The sequence below is a fragment of the Plodia interpunctella genome, chromosome 16 (genome assembly GCF_027563975.2).
Source record: "Plodia interpunctella isolate USDA-ARS_2022_Savannah chromosome 16, ilPloInte3.2, whole genome shotgun sequence".
Lineage (NCBI taxonomy): Eukaryota > Metazoa > Arthropoda > Insecta > Lepidoptera > Pyralidae > Plodia > Plodia interpunctella.
Genome location: NC_071309.1, coordinates 3,253,368 through 3,272,054, shown reverse-complemented (window position 1 = coordinate 3,272,054; position 18,687 = coordinate 3,253,368). Strand labels below are relative to the sequence as shown.

At 34.0% G+C, this 18,687-nt stretch overlaps 1 protein-coding gene across 1 annotated transcript in view; it reads left to right on the top strand.

Annotated features, from left to right (window-relative positions):
• The first annotated feature begins 765 nt into the window (after positions 1-765).
• LOC128676778 (neural cell adhesion molecule 1-like) overlaps positions 766-18,687 on the top strand; it is a 67,722-nt gene continuing 49,800 nt past the window's right edge. The window contains exon 1 of the mRNA XM_053757102.2: positions 766-937. Within this exon, the coding sequence (XP_053613077.1) occupies positions 889-937 (49 nt within the window). The 5' untranslated portion in view covers positions 766-888. The remainder of the gene's footprint in view (positions 938-18,687) is intronic.

Sequence of the window (18,687 nt, the reverse complement as noted above, 5' to 3'; positions counted from 1 at the left end):
CAAATAATTGTTGGTCAAAGCTGAATATTTGCTTTTTTTCTTCATAATTTTTTTTTCATTCATCTTATCTTAGACATATGTCTAAGTGTTATATAACACTTATTATCTTTGACGATGATGGAGTGTTAAGATTGTAAACCTGTTATCTAAGGTCCTAGGTTCAAATCCTACTCGTGCAACATGAGTTTATCGAAGTTTTAATAGATCACTTGATCACTTCATCGCGATCATTTGATCGCGATCAAGAACATAATGAGAAAACCTGCAATAGTTTCGATTGATAAGTTCACTGATGTATATGCGACTACTACAACTAGATGGTGAAACTTGTAAAAGGAATGTCAGATGCCTTTAGGTTATTTGAATAAAACTTTGGAAATCGAGAAACGATTGACTACTACAAGGTAAAGTGCGTTGAATGTAGATCAGGTGATCATGAACCACGCAATTTTGTCCTCGTGGGAAATTAAATGAAAACCTTTTTGATGAAACAGAGATTGAAATGTACTTTTTAATAACTAACAATGAAAAACTGTAACAAGTGAGGATGATACCTTTTTTATACATAGTTATAAAACTATGAAAATAGACTAAAGGATGCCCGCGGGCGGAGCCATTGTCAAAAACAAGCAAAATAAACTAGAGGAAATTAGAAATAATTTCTGGTAACCTCATTTAATTTTACATGATTCTAAGAAATATTTTTTTGACGGATACGTTCAGGGAATAATAAGCGCATGCGTCAATTGTTCCTCAACAAACTCCGAGAGGACCAGTTAGTCTGTCAGACTGGTCCGCGGACGCGCATCGTCCCGACACCAAGACCTCGTAAAACTTTTGTGGTCGGTTAAAAAATATCGTAAGCTGAAGTGTGTGTTTTGTGACAAGATGTGGTGGCAGTTAACTGTTACGTTGGTTATAGGGCTCTCTTGTGCAGGTATGGATTCGCTTTTTTACCTTGAACATTTTACAGGCTACTAAGTTTTTGTCTGAGTATTGTGTATATTTATGACTGAAATTAAATCCGTTCTAATTTATCATTTTACTTCCAAGATCGGGTATTTTTGTGGCGTCTTCTTGAAACTTTTTTAAACTGGATTTTATTCCCTGTGTTTGGCTGAAACCGGGCACCCTGCCTGGTACTTAAAATGCACATTAAAATTTATTATTTTTCTTCATTATGAAGATGCATAGTGAGAGTAGATAATATAAAGATAATAATTCAAAGTTGAAAGATTCTTAAAAATATTAAATAAAAATCAATTGCAAACATCTAAGGGGGGCAGGGAGGGGTTGATGTATTTTTGAATTTACCTACAATTCAAACTTTTTTCATTTATCAACCAAACTTGAACACACCCCTCTATTTCATCGGCTGGCGACGCCTTTCGGTGTCTACGTTTCACAGAGTTATCACATAGATAAAATGATCATCACATAGAGATATGTCTGCAAAAAGTACCTTTATCTATTATATCTATATTTAATAAAACTGTGAGTCTTTAAAGATATTAAAGAACAATAATTATGGGTCTTTACGGGACTAATAAAAGCCAAAAAGTGTTTTTAGAATTTTTATCTGCCTGCATAATGATAGAATTGGATACGATTTTCACAGTTATATAGCTGATGTTCTAACTTCAAATCTGTTATAGATCGCGAAACGTTGCTTAGAACTCGAGATATTGACAATAATTAAATACGTTATATCAGCGGACGCACGATATAAACGCGGGCGGAGCTGCGGACAAAAGCTAGTGTACAATATTTTGCGTGATTACGATTACAATTCACGTCACGTCTTCGTCTTTTTGTTCGCAGAGATCCCTTTAGGATCTTTTGCGCATCCTATATCTCCGCAAATATCTAACCGAAAAGTCTCTATAATCACCCTTCAGAGAAAAGCTATGAATTTTATGAATGAAAAGTCTATTGTTACGTGTAGGATAGTCGTTGAAACCAAGTGCGACATTATCCATTTTACCCGTTTTCAAGGTTTGAAAGATTATTCATGGAACATAGTGGAGTAAACCGACAAGGCAGAAAAGTCTATTTTTTGCGAAAATGTTAGTACCTGAATATCTGTCCGAAAAATGAAAATAGTTGATTTTTGGCAGATGAGGCAAATTGAAAATAAAGTTTAAAGTCACAGCTTATGCGTACGATAAATAGTTTGTCTCGTTAAATTTATGGAAAATAAATTTGATGTACTTAATGACCAAAATGTAACTTAACTATAAATAATCAAACCCCTGTCCATATCCAGACGACTTAAATGTAAATGGTGTCTCTGTGTTATTACTATGGCAGAAATATTGATATATTAGCCACATAGTGTAGCGTAGAACGAATGATTGTGCTGTGAAGTCCAATGGTCTAAATGGGCAATTTTAGTCGATTGCGATACGACGAAGCACTAAATACTCGCATAAACTCGTGCTAACCCCAGGCACGAGTATGTGAGTGTCACACATTGTCAATCGGATCATGTTTTTGATCGAATTCGAATTTTCCATTTACATATAGATGCCACTTCTGTTTGCTGTCTTGTTATAAATTCTGTGGTCGTCATACAAACATTGTTCCACTAATACTAAATGGAACCGAACAAATAAAACGATACTAGCCTATTGAATCAAAATTAATATCATAAATTAGAAAGTCAGTCTGTCACGTTATCATCGCTAAACCGCTCGGCCGATTTTGAAGAAATTTGAAATAGATATAGTTTATGAGTCAAGTACAAATATAGGATACAGTTAGTATTATTAAATGAATTGATATTTTTTATAGACAGGAAATAATTTTACTAAATGATGTCCTCTCATACGCCTATTTAATTGGCAGGTCAGTCGGTGTGTCAATTATAGTTTGTACGGCTAATGAGGTTACGCTCCAATAAACACAACGGCAGCAATATAGTCTGAGAGGGGTACCTAGAAGTAACCTATTCGATCATACATAACCCTCGAAACTATTTTTTTGACGCTTTAATAATAGAAAAAGAAAGTTTGACGTCAGACTATGTTTGTCCCTTTGAGAGGTATGTGTTTTATAACAAAACAGACAAAAAAATGGATATTTTTTTATTAATATCTATGGCGATACATATAGAAAATATCTTTAAAAATATAACAAAAATATGCCTTCGCGACATCAGTCACGTCTGACTGTCTACTAATATTAAATTTACGCCTAAATTAACTCCATAGCTATGTTGGACCGAATAGATTCTAGGAACCCAGGGTTATAGCGTCATCTCTTACTTCCTTCTATGTAAGATGTTTTTATCAGATTTGTTGTTTTTTTTCAGATTTTACATTTTTTTAACCTATTATATACCTTCAATTAAAAAAGACCTTAATTTATTCATTGGTGACATACGCTATGCAGGATTTTTTAATTGCAAAAAATTTAAGAGTAGATTTATATAAGAAAATCTTTTTGTTATTTCCCATGTACAGACTCTATTGTAATTTTATGTCTCTGTGTTAATTTTGATATTAACACAAGGAATTAGTCAGTTTTTTTTAATGTTTTAACCAAAGGTGAATCACAAATAATATACCAATAAATATTCTTCATATACTTCATAAATACTTATCAGAATTCGAACAAAAACGCTTCATCATTACAAAAATTCATCCGCAAGACGTTTTGTCAATTTTTTCCAAAAAAAAAAGGTATAAACTTACTTCATTACAAATTAATACCCTAATTCATCTCTAGTGATAACAAATAAGTAAAAAACCTATAAAAAGACTGCTATAAAAGTATAATACGATTAGGTGCTCCTGTACCTACGTGTTTTTACTGTTGTTTTACCACTTTCTGGAGCATCAGTTAATTCACATGATATTCCACCATTAGCCGTAAAAGGTGTGGCGCCCAGCCCCTGAGGATGTAATGTACTGTTTTAGCCCAGGGCAACGACTTCACTTAGGAAACAGGGTAAATGTTTCTATGTTGTTGAGACCTTGTCACGAATATTCACAGACATTTCAGTTTCACACCATAAAAAAAGAAATAAGATTTTCTCTTTCTCTTCTCTGCAACTCAATTCTGAAAATCTCAACCGATTGAGTTGAAAGTTTTTACACACGTTTAGTACAGTTTATTATAGGGATGACCTGATGGCGCACCCAGGAACGGCTGCAGGATCCTCAATGGTTTACTGCACGAACATGATTTTTGTCACACATTGAAGGCAATATGTGACAAAAATCATCTCTATTACAACAATAAAATACCAATATGACATTTTCGTAAAAAAACTTATTTATGTACAGATTGACTTTTAAACATTGGCTTTCTTTTCTCCATGGTACTGAAAAACTTTTCGTAGGCATGGAACCCTGAAATTGCGATGAACCAATCGTAATCAAATAGCTAATTGAGGAAAATCAGCTGATGAAGAATGCGGACTACAGGTAATTTTTTAAATGGGAGTAATCCCATACGAAAAGTTCAATATCACGGACTGAGCATTGAACAAAAAACCATTGCCATCAATGTATATATATATAATCATTATTATATACTACTATAGGATATATGAAATACCATTTTTAAATAAGGAGGAGAATTTTTTTATTTAATTTTTTGTAATAATTATTCAATATATTTTTAAAATATTTTTATATGTTTTAGAATCTATGTGTACCGACAAGATAGATTTTGTTATTATATTACCAGCATATTTCGATGATAAAGCAAAAAGGAAACTTGATAAGCGCGCGATAAAGGAAAAGGAAAAAAAATATTCTCTCCTTATTTTCTTCATATATGAGATATCGTTGTATCATCGCATTTTTATTCGTTTATTTTTATCCAATTTTGATACCAATAACATACATCGATCGAAAAAGAACGAAAAGTTCGAAAAAGGTTTATCTGAATACCGAATTTTATAAAGACCTAAAATAATAAAAATAAGTATATAATAAACTAAAAATAATTATGTAGTGAATTGATGATATTGTTATAATGCAAAATGATATTGCGACATTTTCTAGACAATAAATAGACAATTCTTCTCTAATGTAGAGAAAAAAACTTATACGTACGACATATATTGCTATTTTAACCCAATTTTAGAAGAAGTAAAACCTAATTAAGAACATTTCACACTACAGTACAACATGAGTACAACACAATACTCTGTTTTGCCCATAAAATAATAATTATAAAAATGACATATAAAAGACGGCGTTATCGCAATGCCTCTTCCACGCAACCCTATACCCAACTTCTATGCCGAAATTCCCAAAAGACCAGGGGGCTTACCATCATCTATTCATGCGAGCCAGTTCAGGACCTAAACTGATCTACATCGCAATTTCGTACCATCAAGTTGATGTTTAGTATGAATGCGTTTTTAGGTTCCTAAATTGAACTGCAACATTTGAATTACTCTGTAAAAGTTGATGGTAGGCCAGCAGGTCTATATGAAGCGTTCAATTCCCGCCCTAGACTATATATAATCTTTATCCCACTCTGGATGTTGTTTTGTTTGTAAACTCTTTATTACACAAAGAAAAAACATACAAAAAGAGCAGTAAAAATGCGTACAAAGACGGACGAAGCAATAAAGTACGTGAGATGTCGTTCAAATTCAATTCGCTCCGGAGATCGGACACCATGAAGCCAATTGGTGACGTCGTCGCGTCAATTGAGCAAATGTACGTACACCTCACCGTTCTTTTTTAACCGATTTCAGAGAAAGTGCGAGTTCTGTTTTTATGTGTACTATTCTCATGCAAGCAAACAGGAATTTTCCACCTGAAGAGAAATGTTCACCGCAGCCTATGGATGCCTGCAAGGCCAGAAGTGTCTCACGTGCGTTGTCGTCCCAAAATAAGTTTTATCACGGCCTTTGTGAAGAACCTATTGTAGTCTCTAGGGAAAACCACGGCTCATTCCACAACCTAAGAATACGGGAGAGGAAGTTCCATTTAATGCGCAAGTTTCTTATGCATTTCGCCGGTTTCATATTATACTATACTTTGTGAGTATCACTGGGCTAGTGTCCAGTGACTCCATGACCAGTGATATTTGATCCATGATCGATCAACGAGAAGAAGATTGCTTCGGAGCAAACTCTGTAAAACTAAGACAGACGAGTGATTTTATAACGGATTCCTTTTTTTTTCTCAGATCGATGTTTTCGAGAAATCGATGAGATTCATTTATTCGATCGATGAGATGTATTTATTTTTATTTTATGGTTCCATGTGAACCCTATATATTAATATAGAATATTACTAGATCTGTTAAAAAAACATGTCGGGATATTATCGTCAATTGTGTTCCTGGATAAAGCCATTAAGACTTTAATTATGCATGAAAACTGCAGTTTTTGGCTTAATGCTAGTTGTTTTTGATATATAACGGTTCTCAGTTGCAACTGGCGGCAATAAAAAAGAAAAAAAATACTGAGTTATTGATTCTATTTAAAGTTAATATTATGTCGAGTGAGTCAGTGGAATGAAAGTTTTGTACATCTGAGGGTAAGTTGCACCAGTAAATTATGACGTTGACTTTAACCTGCGCGGCGCTGACGTTTAGACAAAATGGCGTAAAGTCGCGTTAAAGTTAACGTCAAAGTTGCCTGGCGCAATCCGCCCTAAGTTATATTTTGTTTAGGTGCTTAAATATCATCTGTAAATGCTAGATATAGTTTGAAAATAATTATTATAATTTAATTTGTTATCTCATTTCATATTATGTTCAGTCGATCATAATTTTCATTTCAAATGTAATAAAACGCTGTACACATTTTCCTGTAAACTAATTGCAATTTGGACTTATCAAAAATAGATTATATAAATAAACTCCGTCGGTATAAAATGTTGCAGGATCGTTAATATCAAAAATCTTAATACCACTAATTTCTTAGCTATTTAGAGAATTTCATTATTCTTAATAGTGATGTCCTCGTGATGGAATCCCCATCTTAACATTGTTATGAGGGTCAAGAGGTTAAGTGGCTCATATAATGTGAGGGCGAAATGAGAGAGAGCCCACACTGCTTTAACTGGCGCGTTAGATCATAATCGTGACTTTCATTGACAAAAAAATCAATGTATGTTTTATTTTTAACTAGCGACCTGTCTGCACGAGATCTAATAACCTTTGGTAATAAATAGTATAAAGAACACTGAAAACTGCGTGAAAATCGTGGTTCAAAGGGAAAAAGCTTAGCGCAAACATACAGGCGCGGAGGGCGACTTTGTATTATACTATGTAGTGATGTGAATAGTTTTTGAATAGTACATTACAGAACTATGTGGAACTAACAATCGACCATAAGGACCCTTTACCCGTCGGGCGTCACATATGTAACTATTCCGTGGTTATAAGAAAACTCAGATCCGAAATCACCGAGCGTAGAAAGCTGAAAACTCTTTGTGTACCTTTGTAAGGACCTGTAGCCTTTTTTAAGCGGCCAGGGATAATTTTGTTCCTATTTGTAACACACAAATAAAAAAACATAGATTTATTAAAATTGTTATCTTACAAAATCCTGACTATCCTAAAAAATGTTATCTGTGTTATTAAATGTTTCTTTCATCCTGGAAAAATAAATGTTCCCGTTGGAAATTCACGCGTGCACAGCACAGCCGCGGGCAAATCCTAACTAAACTAAACTTTCAATTTAAAAATTTCTAGGCAAATGTAATGTCACGCAAGCAACATTTTCGCTCTGAATTGCAATGGAAAAGGACTGAAGAAGAGGAATTTATGTCAAAATTTTTTGAACTTATAAGTTAGTATGTACTGTACATGTACAGTTTAAATTCATCTAATTTATTATATAGTAAAGATATTGTCGGATGATCCTTGGAATCTTTAAGCAGGCGATTGTGTAGTTCGTGAAGGGATTTCGGAGTTGGGGCCAGATGTTGCCCAGAACGCAGCTGTCTCAACCATCAATATTGTAATAAAAACACTTTAACATAGCCTGATATGTATAAGTTTCGATGTAGGGTATAAAAATTGCGGGAAAAGTTCGATATTCATGAGGTTAGGACTGAATATTGATGTAAAAGTAACTGCGATGCAAAATCGAAGACATCATAACTAGTTTTGTTTGGGATATCTTGAATAGAAATGTCATGTTAAACTTTTTTTTTGTGTGGTTAACATTTATATGACTTCATGGTATAAAACAAAGTCGTTTCGTATATAAGATTATACTTTAAAATTTCGCAACGGATTTTGATGCGGGTTCTTTGTGATTTTTAAAGTAGGTCCTATATAAATAATATTATATCAGTATATAAATAAATTATATAAGTATATACTTAAATAAATTATATAAATATATATATACATTTTTAAATATTATAGTTTTACCCAAGCGAATCTAGGATGAGCTGCTAGTACATATACTAAAGAAAGAGGAAAGATTTATATTTTTCTGACGAGTAATCTTAAAAATTTTGTTAAAAAAGAAACACAAGGGAAAAACATTAACCAGGTACCTTTTTAAAGGTCGCGGGCAGCTGCTATCTACTATTAAATAACAGCTAAAATGTCAAAAGTAACAAATTTTCTTTACAATATTTTAACCCTTTTCAACCTAAATTTATAGTTAACAGATTTATACGCCGTATATTTTAAACGTTTTGTTCATAATTGAAAATGTACGTAGTATTTTCAAGCTCCGAATTTTTTGTTCAGAAAAATATTATATTTATAGCTTGTTTGACGAAAAATTAAGCAATAAAACGAATCAACCTGGACAAGTGGAACAAAATTGGGTTACTGTGAAAAAAGTCATCGCGTAAGTCAGGCGTCAGTATTTTTACCACATTAGCGTACTCAGTATTAATTTTAATTTTTAATCGCTGGAATACTATTCAGTTACATAATTTGATTACAGTTTAAGGTAATAAGAATACCTAATTAAATTAGTAGTATTTTAGCATTTCCTCTCTGAATCGCGAGACATGCCTGCAAAACTAATTACATTGTTATGCCTTAGAATATTTTAGACAATAAAATATTCATAATCTACAGGGTAAATCTTTTATGATAGACAGATGGACAGGATGTATATAAAATTTATTTTTTTTCGTCATACCTTAATTTACTTTATTCGACAGAAGTTACAAAAGTTTACAATTACAAAATGTTATAATATTTGTCTTTGTTGCATTTTTAGTTCTTGATGGGAAAAAAAGACGACAAATTCGTAACAGTCTCTATACGCTTTGTGAGAGCACGATTTAATAAATTCACAAAGACATAATTCTCTTCATATTGGTAATCGAACGGAACAGTCAACGTTATTAAAATATTACTACAGTTACTTGGAAATAGACAAAGGAACAAAAGGCAGACTTTACGTAGTAAATTACATTGCGAGGATTAAAATCTTGTAATGAAATATTCTTCCTCGTCTTCTTTATTGTGGTATACTCATGGCTGAGGATCGCGTCTAGTTGTTCTACAATTTTTCGATAATGTAGATGTCAGGATAAAGAGTTATGGGAAATTCTAGGAAAATGATAATTTCCTTAGGAAATTTCCGAGAATATGTTGTAATACCTTCGGTATACATTTATTAATTTTCTTTGTTAAACTTCATTTTTCCAAGTAAAACATAAAAACGGTTATCGATGAATTATTTCCTTGAAAGCCGGGAATTTAAAAAAAAAGTTAATTTCTCGGCGACACGTCAGTAGTACGCTATTCGGGCACGGGCTTTCCAGGCAACTTAATCTTGTCATCAGAAACAGGACCAAGCTTGTCCCTGATGTAGTTTACATATGATGACCTTATCATATCTGTCTATCTAGCCAGTACACTTCTCTCTAGACATTCCGGGTAATGACCTAATAAGATAAACTTCTTCACGTGTCCGTATTTATGACGTGTTGGGGTCACTAAGCGATTTGGACTGCGAGATTTTCGAACGGCGGGCCCCTATCGTCCAAAGCCCATTATTAATTCAAGTATTGTTTCTGAATTACTTGAATAGAAATGCAGTGCCGGAACAGTCCGAATGGATATATGCTGTGTATTATTCGAAATAAGAGATTAGTAATCAAATAGGTACTTACTTAATTTTATTCGACATAAATTAATGTTCGACTTTATTTGACTAAATCAACTACAGGGACTGGGTAAGTAGAAAAAGAGTATTTTAAAATATTTGACATTATGACATTGTCGCTCGCTTATTGCCATGTGAATATAATGACAGGATCGTTTTTGATATTTAATATTCAAGGAACTATTTTAATACTAGCTGATGCCCGCGACTTCGTTCGCATGGCCGAATCGAGGGGTTTTCCTTTGAGAGCTAAGTTATTATGATAAATTATGAATAAATGGAAAACTTTATGCTGAACAGTTTATCTAGCTAATCTCTATGAATTCCATATGAGATGTGCCAGATCTTCGATGTTTTAAATATTTATAAACACAATGTTATGGAAATAAATTTAACTGTACAGACAAAGCGTAACGATACCTATACAGAAGATACTCTGATGAGTATCTTGGAACTTGGACTGGAAAATATTTGTTAAGGCGTTAATATTATATTACCTATAGTTTAGGGTCTGGGCCATCATGACTCTACTTCAACAAAAAATGCTCATCAGCATGAACAACTTCTGTTAAGGCGCCATTTCTATATTTCCTATAGTTTAGCTGGACCATCATAGTCCATCAGGTGTTTCAGTTTTCGAAATGATTTATACCCTATATGTTGCTCAGGCTTAATAGCTTATATAACAAAAGTTTTATTCGAATCCGTTCAGTAGTTCCAGAGATTAGCATCTACAAACAGACGTACGGACATACAGACAAACAGACAATTTTCTTTTATTCAAATTCTTTCTCTATTACTATGATTCTATTGCCTAATTTTGTTTTTATGTAAATATATTCAATGTACTGACATTTGTGTCTACTGTTTTTTATACGTATTGATATTGATAAAGATAACATATTATAGATATAATAGATACCATATCTCAACACCAACTATAAGAATCTAATCTAATAATCTAAACACTCTTGCTTTGTTATTATTTTATTTGTATTTTATAGTTATTATTTTTGTATCTAGATTAGACAAGACATGTGTCACGAAACAGCATGAGATTAAACAAAACAAATACCTAAGTCGAAACACGAAAAACTCTTCACGTTTACAGTACTACGTAGGAACAAATATAATATAAACAAAGTACCTATCTAATCTTTAATATTTTTTTTGAGTTCTTTGTACAGCAATGAGACAACATAAGTTCAAACCACGGCGTAGACATTATTTGTATTTATAGTAAGTACCTAATGACAAAGACTTCGTAATCCGAAACTGAAAGGCTTCACATTATGAAGACTATGGCTGTGTTGCACCGACAAATTTTACGTTGACTTTAACCGGCGCGCCGCTGATATTTAGACAAAATGGGGTAATTTGCGTTTTTTGCACACGTTAAAGTTAACGGCAAAGTTGACGACACAACCCACCCTATGTTTATATCGTTATTCGTGAAATAGAACACACTATTTCTTTCTAGTTTTACTTTCTATCTTCCTTGCGTATTCCTCTTTGCAATCTGAACCGTGACGCCTCAAAACCCGGTGTCTGCGTAAAAAATAATTTAATTTTTTTTTATGGTTGACTGTAAATTTTCGACCGATAGCCTGACCGTCAAACCTCTTTGGGAGTACTGTTACTTATTACCAATCAGTTGCTTAGGCTCTATCTCATACTCGCGTGTACCAGGTGTGACGTCCAGGGTTAGCGTAAGAAACATTATCAAGTGTTGAAGATTCGGCTATGATTTAACAACCAGCCGACCGCATAACGTCAGCCCTTTTCGGGAATGCTAGTTTTTGCCTCTCAGCTGCCTTGTTCCTTAGTCGCCTCGTACGAGATCCATGGGAGGATATGGAGTGTTGCTACTCTAGACCACACGATCATCTTAGCTAAATCTATAGGTACATAAAGCATATACGATAGTCATTATATATTTGACGACCTCGGTGGCGCAGTGGTAAAGTGCTTGCCTTTGAACCGAGAGGTCCGGGGTTCGATTCCCGGTCGGGTAATGAAGGACAATGATCTTTTTCTGATTGGCCCGGTCCTGGATGTTTATCTATATACCTAAGTATTTGTTATAAAATATAGCATCGTTGAATTACTATCCCATAACACAAGTCTCGAACTTACTTTGAGCTAGCTCAATCTGTGTGATTTCTCTTAATACGAGTATATTAAAATATATATTATTAAAAATATAATATTATCCTATTGCTAGTCTACTAACCATGATTGCAAGGTTTAATGTATTTTACTAAGCTTAACTATGTGGCAAACCCTATTGTGCTCGGATAAGCTCTAACGTCCCATCTTATAGCACATATAGGCTCACAGCCTCGAGCAATGATCCCATAGTACTATATCAAGTTCAAAAGCATACCTTGTGATATTTTATTAATTTTCTACCGGCCCATTTCGGCTTCGCTTGTGTAAAAAGTTGATAAATTAGACACCCAAACCTTCCTCAGCAATCACAGTATCTATTAGCGAAAACCGCATGTAAATCCATGAAGTCGTTTTTGAGTTTATCGCTAAAAGACAGACAGACACGGCAGAGGATTTTTTTTATAATAAGTATTAAGGATAAGGATTTAAAAGAAGACCAAGAGCTACTTCAAAACACAATCAAAGGAAAAAAAGGATGAATCAAATGCTATACAATAAATGGCTAATCTAGGCTATTCGTATATTGTATTGGCGAATGAAATTTTCTAAATTCGTCCAGGAAGGTGAAGGAGTAAAAGTCTACTACTAACTTTCACAATTAAAAAAACAATTTTGATTGAATCTTAAAATAACAATTAAAATCCTGTTTTGTGACACAAGTACCTTACTATATTGTATACTACTGGATACTTGACATACAAAGAAGTCTTTATCGAGTTGTGCAAAATAATGCACTTGAAAAATGTCAAGTAAGAATTTTTAAACATCGTTTCACCGTATTATTTTTAATTTGGTGCTGTAGTTAATTCGCCACCTTTAATTTAAATAAAAAAATTAATTGATACTTTAAGAAACCCCGGAACCTGAAGTTGGGAGCATAGACCTCAGTTTGTTTTTTGCATTAGCATTTTGCAAACATTAACTATGTTAAAGAAAACTCTCGATTTAATTCTCTTTCAAATAAAAAAAACTAGATCATAATCGGTACAGCCCTTTGGCTGTTACGATGCCACGGACAGATATACAATTTTAACTTGTAACTTTAACTCTTTCTGGTGTTAAAAAATAGCCTTTATCGTGAACAGTTTAATTACAATTAAAATTAGCATATCAGATAACGCACGTAATTCTATCATCGCTTACGAAGCCTGTCAGGTCACCCTTTCCTTATCCGTACTTAAATAAAGGAGTATTAGAAGAAGGATAAACTTGTTGTAGTCTTATTGGATAAGTTGATGCCTCAACACAGGTTGTAATATAAAGTTTTAGCTAGTTTTAGCTGTTGGGGCGACTTCTTCACCGCACTTCCTAACTGATCGCATTTAATACTACTCATATAAAAAAGCTATTTTATTTTCAGCATTTGAAGTATACGATGGAAGGAAAAGTTGCAGTTAGTAGAACATGTGCAATAAGTAACTAACTTCTAGCATAAGGTAGACATTTTTACAAGCTTGTATTTTTAGTTTCACCTTTACCGATGTTTGCTTGTCTGTCTGTAATCTAATCTTGCAAGTCATTGTCCATTACAATGCATTATTATGATAAGCATGACCTGTGATGGTGCATCCGGGATCGGCTCCCAATGAGGGATCTCCTAACAGCAGGCTTACAGTAAGGACATGGGTTTTTGTCAAGCGTTAAATGCCATAAGATCTCTCTGACGACAATAAAAGCTTGTAGCAAAAATGAAATTTTTATAAAAAACTTGACACTGTTTTGTATTATTTACAAAACAGTTTAATTTTTTTTTAAACTTGTCTGTGGACCGGTAAGGAAAGAATAGTTATCAATCAATGATTTATTTAATCTTTTCTATTTCTCAAGAATCATATTTTAAAATGTTAAAATCAAATGTGAAATTAAAAATTGTTTAGAAATGAATTCACCGGCGATAATTAAAATTTTCGAAAGGACTTAAAAATAATCTTTAAAAGTAGCGAATCCTACGAATTGTAAATTGAAAAATCTGGCAGATTTAAATAATCCATTTTACTTCATTTTCGTCGACAAATTCATTATAAATCTGTGTAATTATTCGCTTAAAACTCAAAAAGTAGAATTTTTCATTATTAAACTTAGATAAATTCGCGAAGCTTTTTCCTAATTAGGAGCTTCTAGTTAATCCTTTGCCTGAGACGACAAACAAAAGCTCAGTTTTTTTTAACTTTTTCCTTTTCAGCGTCAGAAAGAACTACGAGTTTGTAATTTAACGGCGTATCGGAGACTATAGTTTCATTTTACAAGTTTTAGTTTTCCATAAACATTATTCAACATCAAATTCATCCTCATTATAAATAAAAGCAACACGATATTCAAAACAAAAATCATTTTAGCTAAGAATATAAATAGGAATAAATATTGAATAAGGGTCAAGAAAAGCTGTCAAACCATTTCATTGCAGCTTCACGAAGCGAAATAATTGTATCACATTTTATTTGCCTACATTTCCTTGGCGATAGGAAAAGATTTTGAATTCTCCAAATCGTCACAGTATAAAAACTTATTGCTTATACGCTATGCGACATGGGTAATCGACAGACAGTGTGAAAATTATTCTAGAGTAGATAATTCTTCTCTTCTAAAATGATTTTCACACTGGTATGAAGGTCGGTCGTGGGTATGGGTAGACCGCGTCAATATGGGATTGTATTGACATTAATTTAGGGAGGGAGGGGTTGGATTATTAATATACTTAGATTTGGTATAGTACGGTCAATACTGTCTTTATAAACTGTAGTATAGTTAGTTACTGTACGAGAGTCTATAAATACAGTACATTTAATTGCTTTAGCTATTGGCCGCGGCTTCGCCCTCGTGGATTTCCTACGGGAGGAATTATTTTTCCGAAATGAAAAATAACCCATGTCCGTCTCCTTACTTAAAATTACATGTATGAAAATTTTCAAAATATTATGAAAATTTTCAAAATATTAGTTGAACCATAGATATTTGATCTCTCCTCCTCCCGACAACTTTGCCACTCCACACGTGATCTCCTAATTTTTATTTTACTGTTTTTTATTATTTTATTCATAATTTTTATTTTTATTATAATAATTCATATACTGTGACATTTAAATTTTATTTGTAAAATATGTACGTGATTTGTGATCACGTGTCTGAATTATACTGTGAAACACAATTAACTTACATAAAAATATATGAGAAACGAGATGACCAGTTCCCTCTGGCAGCACCCGTTCACGAGTTGACGCATGGGTCAGCCATCGCGTAGCTCAACCATACTAGAGGGAACCTCACGACCCGGCCCACGACGCCACTACCAGATTGACCATTTGAGTGAGTATGACAAACTCGATTCCCATGACTTCATAATTACATATTATAATCAGCACTCGGATCACAATCATAACCTGTTTTGATATACCTTTTGACTGTGTACATTATGTACTTTTATATATTATTAGAAAAAAAAATATTGTAAGAAATAATAATGGTAAGCCGATCTGGCATGATAGGGACCAACACTGTTCAAATGAGTTTCTTTCTGCATTTCTTCTCAGCAGTGGTCGTTCCGAAATGTCAGTAGTTTGTAGCTTGTGAGAAATAACTATAAATGTAAAAATTGACGAGAATAAGTGCGTGTGAAGGTCTAATTTCTGAATAAATGATTTGAATTTGAATTTAAACCGTGAAGGGTAACAAACCAACGTACTTTCGCATTTATAATATTAGCTCGGATTATTATGAAAACCACTCTTAAGTGTAGTGTCCATAATAAACGCTAGTTCAAAGTCTGGAGGCAAGACCTAGATCCCCATTTGGCAACTGGCATTTTTGGTGCATAGCGGGGTTAGCTCACTGATGTGTGAGCCAGGCGACTCACTGTCGCGACGAGACGGCGCCTTGCCCGTGACGTCACAGGGAAACTCTTTTGTAGGTCACCAGTACGCAAACAGTTTGAGAATTCAAGGTCTACAAACTTAGTCTATAGACTGCTGTCTATGTGCTTTTAAGGTTTAATGGGCTCAGGGAATTAGGATTTATTTGCGGGAGCATAAAGTGAAGGGAGAAACGATAGATTTAAGGATTTTTATAGGTACTAATACTGTGTCTAAAATCATATTGCATGGAAGGCACTAGTCAAGAGAGCCTAGCTGCTGGTGGTCACGACCCGTAGACGTGGCCACGAGGAATACGACTATGATGATGATGATACTGTGCGTTATGTCCTCTCCTCAGTAGGTGTTCCAGGTAGAATTATCGATAGCCTACAATCCTTATGAGCTATTTCTTCGTAGCAAAATCATAACGCAACTCTGGTAATTTTTTTCAATAATTCTCTATTATGACAGTGCATATTGAGGTTCTCAGTGCGTTTCGACCGCTGCGCCTGCGCTTACATTCGATCTGTCAAATTTTTTTGACGAAGGAATTATTTCCAAAATCAATCTATACTATTATTATAAAGAGGTAAGCGTTTGTGAGTTTGTATGTTTGATGCGGGTAATCTCCGAAACTATCGAATCGATTTCAAAAAATAATTCACCATTAGAAAGGTATATTATCAAATATATTGCTATAGGCTATATTTTATCTCAAAATTCCCTCGGGAGCAAAGTCCCAGGCAGCATCTATTCATTCATAAAATTGACATTGCCACAGAACAGATTAATTATTTTAAAGTCAGATAATAAATTTAATTCTTGTCTTTGTTAACATTTGAATAATTGTAATGACAGCGCGGCCGCAGCGGTCGACAAGCTTCATAGCTTGTCGTGGCTTTCATAAGCCACCTATAACAGGGCATTGAAATGCGTATAATAGTATAAAACATCATAACATTTGTCGATTGTGTATCGACCTGTAGTCAAAGGATAATTCTAGGCCTTGGAAGCTAGAGAACAAACCTAATGGGGTCATGGGATTCACCCTAGTTGCGGCGTCGAGGCGGCGCGTCGCTCCGGCGCCCTCTCAGTATCGATGTGCGGCTAAGGTTTATGTTCCAATGGACCTCTTTGGCAGACAGTATAATTGCTTTAATACTGAACAGATCAAATATTATCTGCGCCCCGGTCTTCACTCCTATGGGAATTTCTTTAATCAGACCGTTTGCAGGTCTCGTCAATCGATCTGCCATCCTACATTTCTTCGTAAGAATATCAAATGCTAGATTAAATGCACTTGGTCCTTCAATATAACGTTTTTATATCTGTGACTTGCCCGTCCATCGGCTAGGTAGGCTAAGTAGTCTAGACAATAGTTAAAACATTAAGGCTATAGCAATTGTTAATGGATTTATCTACCAATATAAATCATATACCTAACTAACATTATTACCAAAACTAAAACATAAAGCGAGTCCTCATTTAGAGCATTAGTTCACATTTGAATAAATTTGCATGTTGGTAAATGTTTTGCTGCACATGCAGATAGCGATCCACCGATAGATGACGTCATTGCTTTCAGACGATTACAGCAATTACCGTAAGTAATGAGAACTAATAAACTTATGTTTTATAGCCTGCCTGAGTATAACTGACATCGAATTGGACCCATTTGAACCATTAATGATACAACTAGAAGCAGTAGACATAGTTTTAAGTAAATATTTGACGATCAACTTAATGCCTAATAGTAAATAAGTAAATAAATCTTCATCTCCTTCTATGGGAGGAGTTTTTTTTGCCTAGATTGAGTTTTTTTCTCTTTCTTCTTGAGTCTCTCAATCTCTCAGATTAGCGTGTTTGCCCTATTTTTTCCTTAGCCCAAGTAGTCAGACCATTGGCACGCATACCCTACCTACATCTTGACAACATCAAAAAGCTAACTTATTGTGTATGCCCCCTTCCAGGCCAAGCGTGAACGTAATTTGAGCTATCCAAATACGCAAAGAAAACAATGTTCAGCTGATGAACAGAGGAGATAATAAAGTTAAGTTATTGTAAAGTTATCGAGTCAGTAACGTGCAGCCATTGTGCCGCCGACGGGCGATCATGTTCCGTCAGGATTGGCGTTCGTGTGCGGACGACCTTTGTTTCAGGAAATCGATATTCGAAATTTTGACAGAAAATTGAAATACTATTATAGTTTTCGTTGGAAAATTCTTGGAAAATTGCTGGGACATTTACTAGGTACATACCTATCTCTGTCATTGATAAAAAAAGAATTTGATAAATACTACCTAAATGTATCTATAAAACTATTATTCTGTTGGTAAATAAAGTATTTAAGTTAAAGTATGTTTTGTTCCGTTCTGTCAATGCTATTTTTTTAAAAGTGCGATATTGACCTGCAATACTTTAGCTTAAAGTAACAGTGTTACTCATAACTTACGTCAAGTTTACAATAATTAAATTAATTTTTATTTACCACGTTAACGAATGCAGACTATAAATATTAACGTAACAATAATACTTATAAGGGAAACTCGGAAGTACGAATTTCAAACTCACTCGTTGGGTGTTATAAATTCTTTCATCGCTTGT